Below are 17148 nucleotides of genomic sequence, written 5' to 3' on the forward strand. Positions count from 1 at the left end.
AAAGTAGCCAGACAACAAATGACCATCCACATCGGACTGGTCCACAACAATTTGCAAAAAAAATAGACTGTTAGAAAGGGTCACCCGCTGGGCACAGACATCATTTTAACGTCCATTCCACGTTAGTTCAATATCATTTCATTGAAATGATGTGAAAGCATAGTTGATTCAACCAGTGTGTGCCCTGGGGGCAGATACAACAAATGTCACTGCAAAATAAAACAATTCTGCAAACACCTCCAAATACATTTGATCACTATAGTTCACTATTGCGACAGTATTTCCTTTAGATACTGTCTTGTCCTAATTCCAATACTTCCAAATTATACAGATATTATAATGCTCGTTCATGACAAGTCTGAATTAAAACAGGAAACGTGTATGTTTGGCGGGCGCCAAGTTTAAAGACAGATAGATGATGAAATATTCATACAGAGAGCGAGAGAGGGATTAGGAATAATCATTCTGTTTACATCATGTTTCCCACTGGTATTTGAATGCGTTTCATGTTGAGATGCTCTGCTAGTGTCCATGGCACTTACCATCTCACTATCTCTGCTCAAGAAGGTGTGTTCTGGCTGACAAAGCAGGGCAAATTGAATCCCTGTTTCTATCATATTCCCAGCCAGCAGTGTATCACATGCTAGTCTATTTACACCAATTTTGTCCCCACTCAACAGTCTGGTAAAACATCATCTCACACACTATCTGAATACTATTCTAAATGTCTCATTCTTTATGACTACCGTTATGGAGTCAGACTGGTATGGTACATGTTTCTCAGTGATTTGCAGAGCCGCAAACAAACACCACACACACTCTCCCTCCACGCCTCTCTCCTCTTCTCCTCCCCAGCCATAACCACTAAGAACTACCTCCTCTCTCTCCCTCCACGCCTCTCTCATCTTCTCCTCCCCAGCCATAACCACTAAGAACTACCTCCTCTCTCTCCCTCCACGCCTCTCTCCTCTTCTCCTCCCCAGCCATAACCACTAAGAACTACCTCATCTCTCTCCCTCCTCGCCTCTCTCATCTTCTCCTCCCCAGCCATAACCACTAAGAACTACCTCCTCTCTCTCCCTCCTCGCCTCTCTCCTCTTCTCCTCCCCAGCCATAACCAATAGAACTACCTCCTATCTATCCCTCCTCCATCCCTCCACGCCTCTATCCTCCTTAGTCTGTTTTTGAGGAAGTCATAATGCTGTTCTGTTTTCCCTCCTCCTTTCTTTATGTTGTCATTTAATCACACCTACCTCCCCGACTCAACCTAGATGTGTGTGTGTGTATAAGGAGAGTGTGTGTGTGTGTGTGTGTGTATAAGGAGAGGGTGTGTGTGTGTGTATAAGGAGAGGGTGTGTGTGTGTGTGTATAGGGAGAGGGTGTGTGTGTGTGTATAGGGAGAGGGCGTGTGTGTGTGTGTATAGGGAGAGGATGTGTGTGTGTGTATAGGGAGAGAGTGTGTGTGTATAGGGAGAGGGTGTGTGTGTGTATAGGGAGAGGGTGTGTGTGTATAGGGAGAGGGTGTGTGTGTATAGGGAGAGGGTGTGTGTGTATAGGGAGAGGGTGTGTGTGTGTATAGGGAGAAGGTGTGTGTGTATAGGGAGAGGGTGTGTGTGTATAGGGAGAGGGTGTGTGTGTATAGGGAGAGGGAGAGGGTGTGTGTGTGTATAGGGAGTGGGTGTGTGTGTATAGGGAGAGGGTGTGTGTGTATAGGGAGAGGGTGTGTGTGTGTATAGGGAGAGGGTGTGTGTGTGTATAGGGAGAGGGTGTGTGTGTGTATAGGGAGAGGGTGTGTGTGTGTATAGGGAGAGGGTGTGTGTGTGTATAGGGAGAGGGTGTGTGTGTGTATAGGGAGAGGGTGTGTGTGTGTATAGGGAGAGGGTGTATGTGTATAGGGAGAGGGTGTGTGTGTATAGGGAGAGGGTGTGTGTGTCTGGAGGTAATAACTTTATCATTAAACTGTCTGGAAGTAATAACTGTCTGGGGGTAATAACTCTATCAGTAACTGTCTGGAAGTAATAACTGTCTGGGGGTAATAACTCTATCAGTAACTGTCTGGGGGTAATAACTTTATCAGTAACTGTCTGGAAGTAATAACTGTCTGGGGGTAATAACTCTATCAGTAACTGTCTGGAAGTAATAACTGTCTGGGGGTAATAACTCTATCAGTAACTGTCTGGAAGTAATAACTGTCTGGGGGTAATAACTCTATCAGTAACTGTTTGTAAGTAATAACTGTCTGGGGGTAATAACTCTATCAGTAACTGTCTGGAGGTAATAACTCTATCAGTAACTGTCTGGAAGTAATAACTGTCTGGGGGTAATTACTCTATCAGTAACTGTCTGTAAGTAATAACTGTCTGGTGGTAATTACTATGTATCAGTAACTGTCTGGAAGTAATAACTGTCTGGGGGTAATAACTCTATCAGTAACTGTCTGGGGGTAATAACTTTATCATTAACTGTCTGGAAGTAATAACTGTATGGGGGTAATAACTCTATCAGTAACTGTCTGGAAGTAATAACTGTCTGGGGGTAATAACTCTATCAGTAACTGTCTGTAAGTAATAACTGTCTGGGGGTAATAACTCTATCAGTAACTGTCTGGAAGTAATAACTGTCTGGGGGTAATAACTCTATCAGTAACTGTCTGGGGGTAATAACTTTATCATTAACTGTCTGGAAGTAATAACTGTCTGGGGGTAATAACTTTATCAGTAACTGTCTAAGTAATAACTGTATCATTAACTAGTAATAACTGTCTGGGGGTAATAACTCTATCAGTAACTGTCTGGAAGTAATAACTGTCTGGGGGTAATAACTCTATCAGTAACTGCCTGTAAGTAATAGCTGTCTGAGGGTAATAACTCTATCAGTAACTTTCTATAGGCTGTAACAACAAACTGGAGTCAAGGGGTGTGTATGAATACTTTCTGAAGGCACTGTATATATATATTTTATTGAAGCTTTATTTAAGTCATGTAAGAACAAGTTCTTATTTATAATGATGACCTACCAGGGAACAGTGGGTTAACTGCCTTGTTCAGGGGTAGAATGACAGATTTTTACATTGTCAGCTCGGGGATTCGATCCAGCAACCTTTCGGTTACTGGCCCAACGTTCTATCCACTAGGCTAGCTGCTGTCCCAATAGCTGTGTATCTGCTATGGTCTACTTATCTGTGTCTGTAACTGACCCTGTGTGTCTGTGTCTCTCTCTGTAGGATCTGTCACTGTGAAGGAGATGATGAGAGCCCGTTGATAACACCGTGCCACTGTACGGGCAGCCTGCGTTTCGTCCACCAGGCGTGCCTGCAGCAGTGGATCAAGTCCTCAGACACACGCTGCTGTGAACTCTGCAAGTACCAGTTCATCATGCAGACCAAGCTGAAACCCCTGCGCAAGGTGAGACAGAAGGACTGTGTGTGTGTGTGTGTGTGTGTGTGTGTGTGTGTGTGTGTGTGTGTGTGTGTGTGTGTGTGTGTGTGTGTGTGTGTGTGTGTGTGTGTGTGTGTGTGTGTGTGTGTGTGTGTGTGTGTGTGTGTGTGCGTGTGTGCGCAGTGTTTTCGTCTAGCATCGGCTGTTGGCTACAGCATATAGCCGGTTGCACACTCATTTTCAGCTGGATACTTTTTTTCACTTAAATTATCTAGGCAACTTTTTACCATTCACAAGTCAGAAACAACGTTAGCCAAGCCCTCTCCCACTAGAATGAATGAAATGCATCTTCTAGCAATCTATTCATTGGACAGGAGCCTGTCAGGGAAACACAGTGATGACAGGGAAACACTGCTGGTTTGACAGTCTGCTGTCTGTCCCGCCTCCTGGTACCTGTGTGTCTGTCTTGTGTACGCAGTGGTCAAATTTCTTTACACGGAGGAGAAAGCATGCTGCTTCTTCATCGTCTATGTGAGTCAATTTGCACGTCCCATACAATGTGGTAACGATGAGTGGAAATCCTCGCAGCCTGTTGTTTTCTGGAAAACGGATGTATTTATTTTGCGTGTTTGGTATGCAGCCACGAAGTGCTGGCACCTAGGCTTACTGTGGTTTGATTGACGAACAGCAAGCTTGACTAGTTTATACATGGTGTCAAACTGACAGAATGAAGTCAATCTCATGTATCCTTGCCATTCATAAGTCATATAACGTAGTTATACTGTATTGCATCAGGACTTGCGAGTCCATCAGGACTTGCCAGACAGTGATGTCAAAGTTATCGACTGGTCAGTAGCCTACCCAATCGCATCGGTAAGAGAGACATACATTTGCATACTGGTAGGCTTTTTGGCGATTATCTTCAGATAAATAATGAACACATTTGATGAAGATGGTGAATCCTCCTCACTGCAGAAACAATAGGTTGGCTAGTGGAGATAGAGCCTCACTCTGGTCCAAAATATGATCAATGAATACGGATTCAATTGTTTTAAATGCTAATGATACTTACATGGTATTTTCAAAGATATTGATCCATGTCTACTGATTTAGTCAAAGTGTTGACAATGGACTAGTTGACTTGGACTAGTTGTTCTGCGTAGCAAAGCCCATATTTAAAACCTGTTTCATTCCTCAGTCATACCTGTATTGCAGATAGCTGAGAAAATGTCTCTTAAAAGGAAGATTGAAGCCTGTGCAAGTCAGCAGACTTGGTTTTGACATGATACACTCTTGTTTCAGGCATGGAACAGTCTTCATTGCTTCCAGATTCAACATTTTAATACAAATGATTTCACTGTCGATTAATTGAACAAAAGCACTTAAATATAGGCCATTCTGTTAATAGTCCCGAGTCCCCGTTGAGGGACACACACACACACACACACAGTCTTGTACAGCTGACCTTGTGGGGACACACCAATTCAGTCCCATTCAAAATCCTATTTTCCCTAACCCCTAACCCGTACTCTTACCCTAACCTTAATGCCTTTCCTGTTCTCCCACCCTCTCCAGACCGGTCTGATGTACAATATAGAAACCGGGCAGAAAGTTGCAATAGGCCTGTGCAACCTAAGGTTTAATACCAGCATAAACCGAAACACTCTTAAACCTAACCTTAACCCTAAACTTAATCCAAAAACCTAACCCTAAACTTAACTTTAGCTCCTAAACCTAACCCTAAAACTAACCCTAAATCTAACCCTAAACCTAACCTTAGCTCCTAAACCTAACCCTAAAACTAACCCTAGCTCCTAGCCCTTAATGTAATTCTAACCCTAACACTACTTCTAACCTTAACCCTAAACCCCCTAGAGATCATGGGGACCAACAACATGTCCCCAGTTGGTCAAATGACTTCGACCCCACAAGAATAGTTAAACACACACACACACATCTTATACCCCCTCTCTGACAGAGAAGAGTGGATGGGCAGAGTGCTCCTCTCCCTGTTCCCCATTCAGTCATCCCTCTCAGGGCTCCCTTTCCTTCTTTTCATCAAATCAATACCAGAAAGCTGAAAAATACATTGTGGCCATTGGCCTTTCATGCTTGTTCTAAAGAATTTCAAAGCATGTCGACATCTATGAAGGTTATTGAGAGATTGCATCAGATATTCAGATGTGTAATGTACCAATATGTATTTGAATTTGACCATTGATTTCAATGGGTTTCATGGATCAATAAAGAAACCCTCCTGGGTGTTGGATCTATGAGAGGTCTAACGATGTGGTTGAGTGGTACTGGACAGCTGATAAATTGTTAACCAGAATCAGTGTGTAACTGAATGATCCACATTACACTGACTGAATGATGGCCATCAAATATTTAGCACTCAGTTTAAGCAGCTTCTGAAGAGGGAATTTTTTGCCAGACTGCAAAAGTCCATTGATAGTCAATCGCCCAAACCCTGTCCAAAAGAACACAATGGAGTCTTTGAGTGTGTGTGCATGTGTGTGTTTGTGTGGGTCTGACTTGACCTCTTTTGTTTCTCTCTCTCTCTCTCTCTCTCTCTCTCTCTCTCTCTCTCCCTCTCTCAGTGGGAGAAGCTCCAGATGACGTCTAGTGAGAGGAGGAAGATAATTTGTTCTGTGACGTTCCATGTCATCGCCATCACCTGTGTGGTGTGGTCCCTCTACGTGCTCATCGACCGCACTGCAGACGAGATCAGAGCAGGTTAGCACAAAACCACCACAACACCCTTCAGCATGGACACTGCACACCACATACTCTTCAATTCTTTCACTGCATGCTAAAAACACCACTACACACCTTAGAACAGCCACACACCCCTCAGCATGGACAGTGCACGCCAAAAGCACCACAACACCCTTCACTTAATACAGTGACGGCAAAAACACAATACACAATTCTAGTACCGTACAAAATGACACATATACACACACTCTCTCGGGTCATGCCCGTTCACACAGATTGACATGTTGTGTTGGAGCGGCCGGTAGCCTAGTGGTTAGAGTGTTGGGCCAGTAAGCGAAAGGTTGCTAGATCAAGTCCCCAAGCTGACAAGGTAAAAAAGGCAGTTAACCCACTGTTCCTAGGCCATCATTGTAAATAAGAATTTGTTGTTAACTGACTTGCCTAGTTAAATAAATGTTAAATTTAAAAAAGGAGAAAGGATGGGAGAGAGAGAACCACCATCTGTTTTCACGAGTTTGACTAGGGAGTATACTGGCATGCTATACTGTATAGTGTACATTCAATCATCTGTTCTCTCTCTCTCTCTCTCTCTCTCTCTCTGTCACTGGTAATACTTTGTAATGACAACCTCTTCACCCATGCAGCCGGAAGAATCCCAGGTAAATTTTTCACCTTTGACCTTTAACCCTGTTTTATGTCATTTCCTGTGAGACTGGGCTCTGGTGTGTAGGTCTTTCTCTCATTTCAAATCACATTTTATTTGTCACATGCTTCGTAAACAACATGTGAACTAACAGTGGAATGCTTACTCACGAGCCTTTCCCAACAATACAGAGAAAGAGAAAATAGAGAAATAATAGAAAAGTAAATCAAGTAATAATAGATACACAATGAGTACCGATAATATGGCTATATGCCAGGGGTACCAGTACTGAGTGGATGTGCAGGGGTACGAGGTAATAACTTGGCTATATGCCAGGGGTACCAGTACTGAGTCGATGTGAAGGGGTACGAGGTAATAACTTGGCTCTATGCCAGGGGTACCAGTACTGAGTCGATGTGAAGGGGTACGAGGTAATAACTTGGCTCTATGCCAGGGGTACCAGTACTGAGTCGATGTGAAGGGGTACGAGGTAATAACTTGGCTATATGCCAGGGGTACCAGTACTGAGTCGATGTGAAGGGGTACGAGGTAATAACTTGGCTATATGCCAGGGGTACCAATACTGAGTCGATGTGAAGGGGTACGAGGTAATAACTTGGCTATATGCCAGGGGTACCAGTAGTGTGTCGATGTGAAGGGGTACGAGGTAATAACTTGGCTATATGCCAGGGGTACCAGTACTGAGTCGATGTGAAGGGGTACGAGGTAATAACTTGGCTATATGCCAGGGGTACCAGTACTGAGTCGATGTGAAGGGGTACGAGGTAATAACTTGGCTATATGCCAGGGGTACCAATACTGAGTCGATGTGAAGGGGTACGAGGTAATAACTTGGCTATATGCCAGGGGTACCAGTAGTGTGTCGATGTGAAGGGGTACGAGGTAGTAACTTGGCTATATGCCAGGGGTACCAGTACTGAGTCGATGTGAAGGGGTACGAGGTAATAACTTGGCTATATGCCAGGGGTACCAGTACTGAGTCGATGTGAAGGGGTACGAGGTAATAACTTGGCTATATGCCAGGGGTACCAGTACTGAGTCGATGTGAAGGGGTACGAGGTAATAACTTGGCTATATGCCAGGGGTACCAGTACTGAGTCGATGTGAAGGGGTACGAGGTAATAACTTGGCTGTATGCCAGGGGTACCAATACTGAGTTGATGTGAAGGGGTACGAGGTAATAACTTGGCTATATGCCAGGGGTACCAGGACTGAGTCGATGTGAAGGGGTACGAGGTAATAACTTGACTATATGCCAGGGGTACCAGTACTGAGTCGATGTGAAGGGGTACTAGGTAATAACTTGGCTATATGCCAGGGGTACCAGTACTGAGTCGATGTGAAGGGGTACGAGGTAATAACTTGGCTATATGCCAGGGGTACCAGTACTGAGTCGATGTGAAGGGGTACGAGGTAATAACTTGGCTATATGCCAGGGGTACCAGTACTGAGTCGATGTGAAGGGGTACGAGGTAATAACTTGGCTATATGCCAGGGCTACCTGTACTGAGTCGATGTGAAGGGGTACGAGGTAATAACTTGGCTATATGCCAGGGGTACCAGTAGTGTGTCGATGTGAAGGGGTACGAGGTAATAACTTGGCTATATGCCAGGGGTACCAGGACTGAGTCGATGTGAAGGGGTACGAGGTAATAACTTGACTATATGCCAGGGGTACCAGTACTGAGTCGATGTGAAGGGGTACGAGGTAATAACTTGGCTATATGCCAGGGGTACCAGTACTGAGTCGATGTGAAGGGGTACGAGGTAATAACTTGGCTATATGCCAGGGGTACCAGTACTGAGTCGATGTGAAGGGGTACGAGGTAATAACTTGGCTTTATGCCAGGGGTACCAGTACTGAGTCGATGTGAAGGGGTACGAGGTAATAACTTGGCTATATGCCAGGGCTACCTGTACTGAGTCGATGTGAAGGGGTACGAGGTAATAACTTGGCTATATGCCAGGGGTACCAGTACTGAGTCGATGTGAAGGGGTACGATGTAATAACTTGGCTATTTATTTATTTGATTTATTTCACCTTTATTTAACCAGGTAGGCTAGTTGAGAACAAGTTCTCATTTGCAACTGCGACCTGGCCAAGATAAAGCGTAGCAATTCGACACATACAGCAACACAGAGTTACACATGGAATAAACAAAACATACAGTCAATAATACAGTAGAACAAAAGAAAACAAAAAGTCTGAATCTGCAGATAGCTAACCAAACAGGTTCAATGTTAGCTAGAGTGCAAATGAGGTAAGTTAAGGAAATAAATAGGCCATGGTGGTGAAGTAATTACAATATAGCAATTAAACACTGGAATGGTAGATCAGCAGAAGATGAATGTGCAGGTAGAGAAACTGGCGTGCAAAGGAGTAAAATAAATAAATAAATACCAGTATGGGGATGAGGTAGGTAGATAGATGGGCTGTTTACAGATAGGCTAAGTACAGGTGCAGTGATCTGTAAAATGCTCTGACAGCTGGTGCTTAAAGCTAGTGAGGGACATGTGAGTCTCCAGCTTCAGAGATTTTTGCAATTTGTTCCAGTCATGTGCAGCAGAGAACTGGAAGGAATGACGACCAAAGGAGGAATTGGCTTTGGGGGTGACCAGTGAGATATACCGGCTGATTTGTAGGGGTCCAGATTTTGCAGCTCTTTCAGAACATCGGCTATCTGGATTTGGGTAAAGGACAAAGGGTGGGGGCTTTGGCGGGTTGCTGTGGAGGGTGCCGGGCAGTTGACCGGGGTAGGGGGAGCGATGTGGAAAGCATGGCCAGCCGTAGAGAAATGCTTATTGAAATTCTCAATTATAGCGGATTTATCGGTGGTGACAATGTTTCCTAGCCTCAGAGCAGTGGGCAGCTGGAGGGAGGTGCTCTTATTCTCCATGGACTTTACAGTGTCCCAGAACTGTTTGAGTATATGCCAGGGGTACCAGTACTGAGTCGATGTGAAGGGGTGCAAGGTAATTGAGGTAGATATGTACATATAACTAGGAATAAAGTGACAGATAGTAAACAGTAGCAGCAGCTATGTGATGCGTCAACAAAAGTTAGTGCAAAACGGGTCAATGCAGATAGTCCGGGAAGCTACAGTATTTGGTTAACTATTTAATAAATTATTTAGCAGTCTCATGGCTTGGGGATAGAAGCTGTTCAGGGTCCTGTTGGTTCCAGACTTGGTGCATTCTATGGTGGCTGGAGTCTATGACTATTTTTAGGGCCTTTTTCTAACACTGCCTGGTATAGAGGTACTGGGTGGCAGTCCACACTACCCTCTGTAGCGCCTTGCGTCAGATGCCAAATAGTTACCATACCAAACGGTGATCTAACCAGTCAAGATGCTCTCAATGGTGCAGCTGTATAACTTTTTGAGGATCTGAAGACCCATGCCAAATCTTTTCAGCCTCTTGAGGTGGAAGAGGTGTTGTCATGCCCTCTTAATTACTGTGTTTGTGTGTTTGGACCATGATGGATCCTTAGGAACTTGAAGCTCTCGACCCGCTCCACTATATCCCTGTCAATGTGAATGGGGGCGTGCTCGACCTTTTTTCCTGTAGTCCATAAACAGCTCATTTGTCTTGCTGACGTTGAGGGAGAGGTTGTTGTCCTGGCACAACACTGCCAGGTCTCTGACCTCCTTCATATTGGCCGTCTCATCGTTGTCGGTGATCAGGCTTACCACCGTCATGCCATCGGCAAACATCATGATGGTATTGGAGCCGTGTGCGGCCACGCAGTCGTGGGTGAACAACGCATGCTCTGAGTATGCGTTGTGATAATCCGTCTAGCGCTGCGGCCTTGTGAATGTTAACCTGTTTAAAGGTCTTACTCACATCAGCCGGAACAGCTGGTGCTCTCGCGCATGGTTCAGTGTTGCTTGCCTTGAAAAAAAAACAATGGGTGTTTTCGTAAAATTTAGACTGGAATGCCAGAGTGTGCTCTGGGCATTTGGAAACTCAGAGCGTTGTCAGAATGTCCGTTCATAAATTCAGAGCGTTTTGCTATCAGAGCATTCAGATTGCACACGGGACACTCTGGCCGAGGAGTAAGGTTGATCCGAGCGTTCTGACTTAAAACTTCTTATGAGCAGGTGGGACGGTAGCGTCCCACCTGGCCAACATCCGGTGAAATCCACGAAAGTCAGAAATAGTGCTATTAAAAAATGCCTTACTTTTGATGATCTTCTTCTGTTGGCACTCCAAAAGGTCCCAGTTACATAACAAATGGTCCTTTTATTCGATAATGTCCTTCTTTATATCCATAAAAACTCAGTTTAACTGGCGCGCTTCAGTCAATAATCCACCCAGTTTCCTTCAAATTAAAATACATACAAAATGAATCCCAAACGTTACTAATAAACTTTTCCAAACAAGTCAAACAACGTTTTTGCAGGTTAACTAATTAAACAACAAAGAATATGATCTACATGATCAGTCTCTGTGTGTAAAATAAAAAGTGGTTAATGTGAACCTAACTCACAGCTAAAAAATGTAAAGCAAGCAATCAAATGTTATTTGTTGTCTAGACTTTACTGCAAATGACACTCAAGTCTTGAGACAAAAACAATACACTAATATTTCAGTTAGCCATGACAGCCTTTATAATAGAACACTTGTGACCGCACACATAAATATTGCACTTGGGAAAAAAACATAAAGTAGAAATAGAATGAAACAAACAGGCATTCTATTTTGCTCTATTATAGTGGCCACTATAGACATCGATAGTGCACACATGGTGGCCATTATAGACACTATAGACATTGCCTGTGGACATCTGTTCTACAATGTGCCAGCAAAAGTGAGAAAGAGGGAAAGTGTGTGGTGTTCCTTTCAGCTCTATAGTGGCACCAGCTTAAGCCAGGCCCAGCTCCAGCTACACTTGATCCCTGAATCCACTTGTTTAAAAAGCAACGCCTCATTTTCACCTAATTCTCTCAGTCTAAAAAATTAACCATATACTGTAGAGGGAAAACATTAGTTAACAGCTAGTGGTTGGTTCGTTAACATTTCACACAGATTGCCTGGGTCCGTAAGCAACTAACCGTTATACCAGTTAATACTATGGTGAATTGGTTAGGTTACTAATGTTAGCTCATCTGATGTTGTAACGTTAGCTAGCTAATGTTAGCTATCTGACTTTATTAGCAAGCTAATTTTCACACCATAAACTCAATTATTTGATCAGATAAGTTGGCTAATTATGCTCAACATTTCTCTGGCTATCTAACAGAGAATTCGATCCAGCTAGCAAGATTCTTAAAAATGCTAATACTTGTTCCACCACACTTTTTCCCTCAACTCAAACTTTCCAAATGCCAGTAGTTTTTTGGTTACAGCTCATGAAGTACACTTCATCACCTTCTCATCCCCGTCTCCGTGGTCAGGCTTCTCACCTAACGTTACCTCTTCGTTATTGTTCAGGGGACGCCCTGCTGTAACTGGCAAGCTGACTTTCCAGAACGCGCACTGATGCTGTAGTAAATTGGTTGTCTCTCCTTTCTTCAGTCACGTGCAGTGCTGCATTCTGTTGTTTTGTAAATGATTGGTTGAGCCTTGGATACAGCCAGTATTGCTCCAAACGCGCATCACTCATTCGCTTACAGCCAGTAGTGATCCAACCCCCCCCCCCAGCTTTTCTAATCGGATCTACACGAATCACGTGGATCACCTATTTTGGGTTCTAAATGGCGAATTCTGCCGAATGGTGACTAGTTTGCATCCCTAACTCAGACGAGAGTGCTCTGAAATCAGTAGATTTGCAGAGCGAATTTACCAGCTACATCTATTGACAGTTGACGCAGTGACATCATGAACATTCTATTGAAATAGTTACTTGTTTAGACATGTAGCTAGCTAGCTAAACATTGAACCATAGTCCCAACTCAGAGCGTTACTACCCTGCATGAATTTATTTTTTATTTATTTTGTATTTCACCTTTATTTAACCAGGTAGGCTAGTTGACAACAAGTTCTCATTTGCAACTGCGACCTGGCCAAGATAAAGCGTAGCAATTCGACACATACAACAACACAGAGTTACACAGTCAATAATAATACAGTAGAACAAAAGAAAACAAAAAGTCTGAATCTGCAGATAACTAACCAAACAGGTTCAATGTTAGCTAGCTAACATTAGGCTATAACTTGAAATTAAAAATACTTTCTGAAAATGTAGATAGCTAGACTATCTTACCCTTGTACATGGATGGACGCTTCTCCCTCTCTGTCATGGATGTCATAGTTGCCCTTAGTTTGAAGATGTAATCCGGAGACAGGTGTTTTATACAACAGCCATCTGTTTTTTCTTTTTTCGACTCCATCTGCATATTTGCAATCAAACTCCAGAATTTTCTCCATCTCCTTAGCTATTATATGCTAATTCCACTGATTTTAAAACTCAGTCCTCCAGAAAGTGGAGAGCAACACTTATGCAGTTCTACTACATGATATCTTCCAAAAAAGTTGCATTAGATAGGATTACCTACACATACTGACCAGCTCATGTTATAGACAGACAGAAGCATGCTACATGGCAGACCAATCCGAACTCATCTCTCAGCATGTCCAGCCCACTCATTATCTCAGCCAATCATGACTAGCGGGAAGATTGCTGACTTTTTCTGTAGTTAAAACTTCGGGCTGAAATCTCGTTAAGGGGATCGATATGACAACAGCCAGTGAAAGTGCAGGGCGCCAAATTCAAAACATAAAAAATCTCAAATTCCTCAAACATACATGTATTTTATACCATTTTAACGGTTATCTTGTTGTTAATCCCACCACAGCGTCCGATTTCAAAAATGCTTTTCAGCAAAAGGACCACAAACGATTATGTTAGGTCACCACCAAACGACAATAAACACAGCCATTTTTTCCAGCCAAAGATAGCAGTCACAAAAAGCACAAATAGAGATAAAATGAATCACTAATCTTTGATGATCTTCATCAGATGACACTCATATGACATCATGTTACACAATACATATATGTTTTGTTTGATATAGTTCATATTTATATCAATATATGAGTTTACATTGGCACGTTACATTCACTAGTTCCAAAAACATCCAGTGATTTTGCATAGCCACATCATTCAACAGAAATACTCATCATAAATGTAGATGATAATACAGGTTATACACATGGAATTATAGATATACCTCTCCTTTATGCAACCGCTGTGTCTGATTTAAAAAAAACTTTACGGAATAAGCAAACCATGCAATAATCTGAGACGGCGCTCAGAAAAATATTCAAAATAGCCGCCATGTTGGAGTCAACATAAACAAGAAATTACATGATAAATATTCCCTTACCTTTGATGATCTTCATCAGAAAGCACTCCAGGAATCCCAGGTCCACAATAAATGTTTGTTTTGTTCGATAATGTCCGTTGTTTATGTCCAAATACCTTCTTTTGTTAGCGCGTTTGGTATACATATCCAAACGCTCATTCTGGTCGGACAAAAACTTCAAAAAGTTATATTACAGGTCGAAGAAACATTTCAAACTAAGTACAGAATCAATCATTAGGATGTTTTTAACATATAGCTTCAAAACAGTTCCAACCGGAGTATTCCTTTGTGTCTTGATGAGTAATGGAACGCAAGTGGATATCATGAGGAATGCTCGTGATCAAAAAATGGCTGAGTGCCAGTCACCTGATACATTCTGCTCTCATTCAGTCCCACAACACAGTAGAAGTCTCATTCAAATTTCTATAGACAGTTGACATCTAGTGGTAGCCCTATGAAGTGCAACATCATTAATATCTCAAGGGGATTTCAATGGGAACTGTGGTGAATACATACCAAGCTCAGATTTCTCACTTCCTGTTTTAATTTCTCCTCAGGATTTTGCCTGCCATATGAGTTCTGTAATACTCACAGACATCATTCAAACAGTTTTAGAAACATTAGAGTTTTCTCTATCCAATACTAATAATAATATGCATATATTAGCAACTGAGACTGAGGAGCAGGCCATTTACTTTGGGCAACTTATTCATCCAAGCTACTCAATACTGCCCCCCAGCCATAATAAACCAACTAGGCTCCTATAGCCTCCCGGGTGGTGCAGTGGTTAAGGGCGCTGTACTGCAGCGCCAGCTGTGCCATCAGAGACTCTGTGTTTGCGCCCAGGCTCTGTCGCAACCGGCCGTGACCGGTAGGTCCGTGGGGCGACGCACAATTGGCCTAGCGTCGTCTGGGTTAGGGAGGGCTTGGCCGGTAGGGATGTCCTTGTCTCATCGCGCACCAGCGACTCCTGTGGTGGGCCGGGGCCGTGCATGCTAACCAAGGCTAACCAAGGTTGCCAGGTGAACGGTATTTCCTCCGACACATTGGTGCGGCTGGCTTCCGGGTTGGATGCGCGCTGTGTTAAGAAGCAGTGCGGCTTGGTTGGGTTGTGTATCGGAGGACGCATGACTTTCAACCTTCGTCTCTCCCGAGCCCGTACGGGAGTTGTAGCGATGAGACAAGATAGTAGCTACTAAAACAATTTGATACCACGAAATTGGGGAGAAAAAGGGCTAAAAATTAAATATTTAAATAAAATAAATATATATTAAAAAAATAGGCTCCTAAGTTAACAATTGTATTCGTATTTACAGATGGCATACACGTTTGTTATTAAGGCACATGGAAGTTCACATGTTCCGGAAGGCATTTCTGCCAAAAAATACATTTTGATAAAAAATGTAAAAGTTTACCTTGAAATGGCTCTCCTGTGAAGTAGTGATGCGCGACATATGCCTACTTTACTAAAACGAGCCACATATAGCCGTCTCTTTCTCTAGCAAGTGTCTGGGATTAAGGCCTGGTCCGAAATGAGCAGTATGTCCTGTGCCGCCGACTCATTGAAGTTGAAATCTTCATCCAAGTTGATGTTAGTGATTGCTGTTCTGATGTCCAGAAGACCTTTTCACTCATAGGAAACGACGGTGGAAACATTATGTACAAAGCATAATTGGTTACGAGGCCGTAAAAAAGTCAAGTGCCATTCTCATTTCATCTTTCCTTGATTCCTCTCAACCTTTCTCCTCGCCTCCATCTCAAATAATCCCCCTCCTCCCCACAAGGACAAAAAGAAAACCCACCCTTGCACTTTTCTTAATAGCTGACTTTGCTGATAGCGAGGAAAGTTTGACTTACTATGACTGTGATATGTGGTTGTCTATACCTTGAGATGAATGCACTAACTTCTAAGTCGCTCTCTATAAGAGTGTCTGCTAAATTACTAAAACGTCAAATGTTTTTAAAACGCATTGGAGAAGGCCAGAGTGGACAAACGTTGGACCTTCTTCTCCAATCTGTTTGGGAAGGAGGTAAGGAGATAGGACAAGGAATTGTGGAAAGACTAATTGAGATAGGGTCATGTAGGAAGTAAGAACTATCTACTCCCATTTCTTTCATCTTTCACCATTCACCATCTCTTCACCTGACATAATGATTATTATAGCATCGTCATCCTAGATAAGCAAATACAGTTGAAGTCGGAAGTTTACATACACCTTAGCAAAATACATTTGAACTCAGTTTTTCACAATTCTTGACATTTAATCCTAGTAAACATTCCCTGTTTTAGGTCAGTTAGGATCACCACTTTATTGTAAGAATGTGAAATGTCAGAATAATAGCAGAGAGAATGATTTATTTCAGCCTTTATTTCTTTCATCACATTCCCAGTAGGTCAGAAGTTTACATACACTCAATTAGTATTTGGTAGCATTGCCTTTAAATAGTTTAACTTGGGTCAAACGTTTCGGGTAGCCTTCCACAAGCTTCCCACAATAAGTTGGGTGAATTTTGGCCCATTCCTTCTGACAGAGCTGGTGTAACTGAGTCAGGTTTGTAGGCCTCCTTGCTCGCACACGCTTTTTCAGTTCTGCCCAAAAATGTTCTATGGGATTGAGGTTAGGGCTTTGTGATGGCCACTCCAATACCTTGACTTTGTTGTCCTAAGCCATTTTGCCACAACTTTGGAAGTATGCTTGGGGTCATTGTCCATTTGGAAGACCCATTTGCAACCAAGCTTTAACTTCCTGACTGATGTCTTGAGATGTTGCTTCAATATATCCACATACATTTCCTCCCTCATGATGCAATCTATTTTGTGAAGTGCACCAGTCCCTCCTGCTGCAAAGCACCCCCACAACATGTTGCTGCCACCCCTGTGCTTCACGTTTGGGATGGTGTTCTTCGGCTTGCAGGCCCCCCCCTTTTTCCTCCAAACATAACGATGGTCATTATGGCCAAACAGTTCTATTTATGTTTCATCAGACCAAAGGACATTTCTCCAAAAAGTACGATCTTTGTCCCCATGTGCAGTTGCAAACCGTAGTCTGTCTTTTTCATGGTGGTTTTGGAGCAGTGGCTT

The 17148-nt window shown here is 43.0% G+C and overlaps 1 protein-coding gene across 2 annotated transcripts in view; it reads left to right on the forward strand.

Annotated features, from left to right (window-relative positions):
• Positions 1–17148, forward strand: part of LOC109890065 (E3 ubiquitin-protein ligase MARCH8-like) — a 135077-nt gene that overhangs the window by 116674 nt on the left and 1255 nt on the right. Inside the window, exons 6-8 of one of the 2 annotated variants that reach the window (XM_031823787.1) lie at positions 3224–3404; positions 5978–6113; positions 6740–6754. In XM_031823787.1, coding sequence (XP_031679647.1) covers positions 3224–3404; positions 5978–6113; positions 6740–6754 — 332 coding nt within the window. The remainder of the gene's footprint in view (positions 1–3223; positions 3405–5977; positions 6114–6739; positions 6755–17148) is intronic. The other variant, XM_031823786.1, reaches the window with a different exon arrangement.

This window comes from Oncorhynchus kisutch, linkage group LG4, assembly GCF_002021735.2.
Source record: "Oncorhynchus kisutch isolate 150728-3 linkage group LG4, Okis_V2, whole genome shotgun sequence".
Lineage (NCBI taxonomy): Eukaryota > Metazoa > Chordata > Actinopteri > Salmoniformes > Salmonidae > Oncorhynchus > Oncorhynchus kisutch.